The 5,643-nt window shown below is 46.4% G+C and overlaps 1 protein-coding gene across 1 annotated transcript; it reads right to left on the bottom strand.

Moving 5' to 3' along the window:
* Nucleotides 1–690: 690 nt before the first annotated feature.
* On the bottom strand, nucleotides 691–5,439 carry gdf5 (growth differentiation factor 5). The gene is made up of 2 exons (XM_084706129.1): nucleotides 4,397–5,439; nucleotides 691–2,778 (listed from the first exon to the last, which is right to left on the bottom strand). Exons 1-2 carry the CDS (start codon nucleotides 5,085–5,087, stop codon nucleotides 1,889–1,891), a joined length of 1,581 nt encoding a protein of 526 aa, XP_084562255.1. The 5' UTR covers nucleotides 5,088–5,439; the 3' UTR covers nucleotides 691–1,888.
* Between the last annotated feature and the right edge of the window lie 204 nt (nucleotides 5,440–5,643).

Genomic DNA, 5,643 nt, shown 5'->3' with positions numbered 1-5,643 from the left:
GAATGAGGACGGCACATGTGTTTCTGCTTATCTCTGGAAACACAATAGCCCTCTCTCTCTCTCTCTCCCTCTCCTTCCCTTTCTCTTCAATAAAGACGTGATCCTGTACAATTGGATTCAGTTTGACAATTTGCCACAATCTCGTGCCCGCAAACAGTGACAGGGGAACTTGATAGGGTAAACAATCGATGTTTCTGCTTTACATTGACTTTCGGTCTTGAGTAGTTTTAGCCTGCTTCACAGAGAGTAATCTGATTAGGATGATGACTGTAGGGGAATGTTATGCAGGCATATTAGACTGTACATCAAACTTCACTTTTGCTGCCTATAATAAAATCTAAATCCACTGTATTTTTCAGGTCAAACCAGGGAGTTCGAGGAAACAGAGTGTATCGTAAAGTCAATTGTTCGTTATGTTTCATTTCCTGTCAACTTCTAATGCGCTCTGTGTTGTTATAAATCACAGGAACAGTCCTTAAATATGATTCAGATCAGCCGCTTTCCTAATCGCTCTTGAACTCACACAGACTAATGTGTGGAAATGTGTCATAATTAAGACCAGGTGCCAATCTGAAGGGAACCTTATTTCTCAATGTCTGGACTTTGACTTTTGTCTGGGTTTCTGGTTGTTTGAAATTACAATAAATTAATTCACAGAAGAAACATGATCTTTAACAAATATAGGTTCACTTTAATTCAAAGCCATGATACACATAAAGAACACATATTTGAAGTATACATCTTAAAAGTAATACTCTCAATAACTGTATTAATGAATCTTTTTTCTTTTTTTTTCTTCAATTTTTTTCTCACTGGAACAGAAACTACTCAGTGGAGAAATCAATGGATGCCTCATAATTCATAACATCTTAGCTTGATCATAAATCTTATCAAGTGGCTTCCAAACTTGTGTTCTCATAAATCTCGCCTTTCCAGTCTTCCGCCATCATCCTCCTCTTCTCTCCTCTTTCAGGCCTCAACGGTTGAGTCTGAGCTGGCAATACCTATGGCATGCACATGCTTTGATTAAAGGAAATGCTTACATCACATGGTTCTAGGAGAAACAGGACATTCAGACATGCCTTCACACAGCTGTGCTTATCCAATGACGGAGTAGCTCTGCAAGGGACATGGACTCAGGTGGGGGGAGCAGACAAACCCTTAGTGGTGACAAATGGAACTGCAGCTTAAACGCTAGACGTTAAAGCCACCGTCTGTGCTAATTCCAGAATTGTTCAATAATGAAATGTACCATATGTATGATTTATAAATGCCGTAATGGTTTTAATTCTTACTTTCATCCAGAAAGACTTTTAGTTAAAAAGTTTTAGACATTCTGTCTTACAGGCTGTGGCTTTAACCGTGATAATCAATAATCCTGTATATGATATGGTTTCCACCCTGTTTAATTCAACATTCAGCAGTGAATTACTGAGCTGCAAAAAAATCCTCAGGCATGCCATAGTATTGTAGTGAAATGCTTTTTAAAACAGGGCATAGAATGAACAAAGGTATGGTCTCGTCATCCTGGTAGCTTCTGACTCAGGTCAGTGGATATACATTATATATCATCTAGATTTTCCAAAGTCTCCTCTGTGCCTTGTACATACCCTCTAAAGTGTATTTTTGACTCTATGGCTCCCTGACAGATAATATCAACATAATCTGATACTTCAAATATACTGTATATAATTCCACCAATTTGCTGAGTGTTCAGTTGAGTGTGTTCCGTGCCTCTCTCTATTTCTGTTCTTTGGTACTGTATGAATTGACACACACAACTATGGTTCTATGGTTCTCTCTCTTTCTGTGTGTCTCTCTCTAACTTATTTTGTATATGTGTCTGTCTCTGTCTCTCTCTCACTCTCTCTCTCTAGTTTCTTCACCGCTACCTGCACCCACACGACTCCACCACCATATCCTCATACTGTTTGTACACCACATTGTTGGCTGAGTCAATGTAGAGGATGCTAATTGGACTGAGGCGCGTTGGCACGCAGCAAGTGGGCGGGGTGGAGTCGGGGTCCATGGAGTTCATGAGGGTCTGTATGATCGCGTGATTGGTGGGTTCCAGGTGCGAGCGAATGGGGAAGTCGCACACGCCGTCGCAGTGGAATGCTTCGTATTCCAGAGGAGCGATGATCCAGTCGTCCCAGCCCATCTCTTTGAAGTTGACGTGCAGCTGGCGCCGGTGACACCGTGGCTTGGTCTGGGGCAGCTTCTTCCCGGCCCTGGCGGCTGGGGCGCGGCGCATGCGCCTCTGCGTGAACAGGTACTCATAGACGGTCTTGTTGTCGTGGCCCGACCGCGCCTTGATCTCGTTGTAAAAGAGGTCTCGTTTCCTGGTACGACCGAAGACGAGGAAGAAGGCTTTCTCCTTCGTCTGCCTGCCAAGACGGCCGAACCCCAGGGTCCTAAGGTCTACCGGCCGTCCCCCCGGCCCCCTCTCCTGGGCCTCCAGTTCCAGACAAAGCTGGGGGGCGTTCCTGAAGCTCCGGAACAGTTTCCAGATGTCAAACACCTCCCACCTGGGCGTGCCGTGGTCCTCCACGGCGCGTGTGTGGAGCAGCGTGGGCCTCTGTTTACCTGAGGCGCAGGTGAACAGCTTCAGGCTCAGAGAGCCAGGGCCCAAGCCTCCACCGGCTGGGAGGGCTTTGCGGGGGTCGGACGCCGGGCGCTTCCTGAGAATGCGGAGCTCGGCCCCCAGGAGCCCCTCCTTCTCCAGGGAGCTGATGTTGAAGAAGTACTTCTGCCTTCTCAGCTGCGGCTGCCGCTCATCTGGAACACAGGAACAGGACAGGCGGACAAAGAGTCAAGGGCAAGGATAACACTAATATTGACACGTTCCCGCTATTTGTGCTAATGTGGCCTCTCTCGTAACGCACACACACACATGCTTTAACACACACAGACACACGATGCAATCACACAAGTGGACACATGCGCACAATCCCGCATGCAAGCATGTACACACACACACACACACACACACACACCCCCACAGTAGAGCGGTGCGGTGTGCAATGTTTTTCTTTGTTTTCAGTGAGGGAAAGCAGCAGCAAGTGAAGCCCATGTTACAAATGAAAGCCATCGTTTCCATCCAGGCTCAGGCATAGTGTGCGTTCAAAAGTACATTAAAACCAGACATTTGCAAACTGCAGACCACATTGAACTGTAAACAGACCATTATTATGGACCTGCAGCTATTTACCACTAGACCCACCAGCACGTCATACGACATCTGCTAGAAAGGGAGCACAAACCACCTGAATAGACCAGCCTCTACCCGTGGCAAGGGTAGAGAATCGACAATGTCTGTGTCGAGGGACTTGTGGCTCATTGAGCCAAACCAGAGATGAAAACAGTCAGAAGAAGAGGAAGAGGAAAAGGAAGAAGAAAGAAATACATATTTTTGAATTAAGAGAAGACTGGAGGGACAGACAAGGGAAGCGATGGAGGGGATGCAGTAAAAGGAGAGTTCAGTTCTAGGAATGAGGGGGACAGTGACGTCTGCTTGGGCATCAGTTACGTCCTCCACAGCCCCGCTAGGCCACAAGGGTCAGGAACAATTTGCTGAGGACGCGCTAGACAAATAACATGTGAATTAAAAGTACATTAAGTGCTTGAAATGTAAACCTTTAGCAGCTAGAAATATTAAACCCACGTTGTTTAAACATCATTTTAAACAGTTTTACACGGTAAAGATAACATTACACAGGGGCCACCTACTTGAGGCTGGGAGCCATGTTTATTTACTATCTGAGGGCTGTAAATCACATGGCTGGTGTGGCTCCAGATGGCTACTGACACCCTAACAGGACCAAGAGACCCAGGTTCAGAACCATTACATCAAACTACCAAGGGGCCAGCATACTTGACTCAACTGTTCGCAAATACTGTCAAGCACTTGGGGTGCACTTGATTAAGTTCCCCCACATAGAGAGACACTGACAGAGCAGTTCCAAATGTGCACAGAGATAAATTAAATACAAATTGGAGTGCGGAAATAAAAATAAATTTGGGATGCATTTCTGACCCTGGAAACTGTTATTTAGGTTATGGGTGTAGTAGGAAATGTAATAGACTTGAAGTTCTCCTACAGTTGAAGAGTTTTGGTAATTAAGTCCCTGATGCATGAACATCCACTGGCTACTTAATTGATGCCCGCTTATAAGAAGCTCTAAATTAACTTGACTTAATATCACAGAGGAGGTCAATGGGACTGCACACCTGTAAGCAAGTACAACTTGAAAACATTTCAAATTTCGAATTGATCATTTTTGTAACGATAAACCACTGAAAATATATTTGTCTTCATTTGAATGAATCGTATATCACTAAAATAAGAATAAATAATTCAGGTATTTTGGGATAACCGGGCTCATAACGCTGTTACCTTGTCCTTTATCTACGAAGCTCGTAATCGTGTTGGCCAAGCCCGCCTCATGTAGTACACTTGTGTTCACCTCCCCGGTAGACAGCGACCAGTACAGTGACAGCATGTAGTCGTGCGGTGTCACCAGTGGGTGCTTGGTGGAGTCTCTGTCGCTAGGCTTGCCCGTTAATTTGGCACTCCTCAGAGCTGCCGGAGCACTAAGCTTTTGCGTAACGACAGCTCTGTTCGGTCCGGTGCGCACTGGTGTTGCCGCCCTTGCTGCAGGTTTTCCAGTGTTTTTCCCGGGTGTGCCAATGCCGCTGGTTTTGACCAGGTGCACGTTCAGAGCCACTGGAGTATCCCCGGCTACCCAAGAGCGCGCAGCCTCCTTGCGCCCTAAATTGATAGCCCCGCGAGCGCGGCTGCCCGTTACCACGCGAGATGCTGGCGCGAATGCCACAGGTTTCCCCTTGGCCACCTCGCCCTTGATTAACGGGGGTCCTGTCCGAATGCGCGTGATCCTCGCAGAATTAGGAGACTTCCAACCGGTTCCCAGTTGAGTGCGGTCACCTGCTCCGCCTGTATGCTCCTCGCCACGGCTGTTGGGCGCACGCTGTGCCGCCCCGGTATGGCTCAGTGACGCTAGGATGAGGTCCAGGTATACGAGAGTCCAGCACCCCAGTAAAAGAGGGAGACGTTTCAGAACTTTCATCCTCTGATCTACCTCTGTAAAGTTCCCAGGGAGAAATGCGCGCAGGCTTTTCCCGTTTGAAAGAGGTAAACATGAACGAGTTTGGAGAAGTGTAGATGTGGACTAGAATTAAGTATTCTAGAGTAAAATCGACCATGCAAACCGTTACTCTCAGATCCGCTATCCAGAACCATAGTGAAGCAAATCTCATGCCGCAGGTCCCGCTTTCCAGAGTAGTGCGAGAAAATGCTTAGCATGGACAAGAGAAACTTGACTTCCCTTATACTCCAACTATTCTGCTGGATATCTTGTAAGAGAGCTGTTTAAATCCCACTTTTTCCAAGAGGGAAGAATGGCGTAATGCTGCCGCAGTTTTTTTCCCCTTCAAAGTTTGAACGCCGTCCAGTGAAAATATTTCACACACACAAACCTGCAGGTGCTCAGAAGACCCTCCTCGAACCTGAACTGAGGAATTGGAAACGGAATTCCAGCGCAAAGCTGCTTAATTAGCTTCTGATGTCATGCTGTCTAAACTAATTTAAGTGCAATATTTCTTTTCAAATCTTCCTTGCTCTTT

Source organism: Hypomesus nipponensis, chromosome 9 (assembly GCF_054491055.1).
Source record: "Hypomesus nipponensis isolate SF chromosome 9, ASM5449105v1, whole genome shotgun sequence".
Taxonomy (NCBI): Eukaryota; Metazoa; Chordata; class Actinopteri; order Osmeriformes; family Osmeridae; genus Hypomesus; species Hypomesus nipponensis.
Note: the sequence above shows the minus strand (reverse complement) of the source record. Positions and strands in the feature narration are given on the sequence as shown.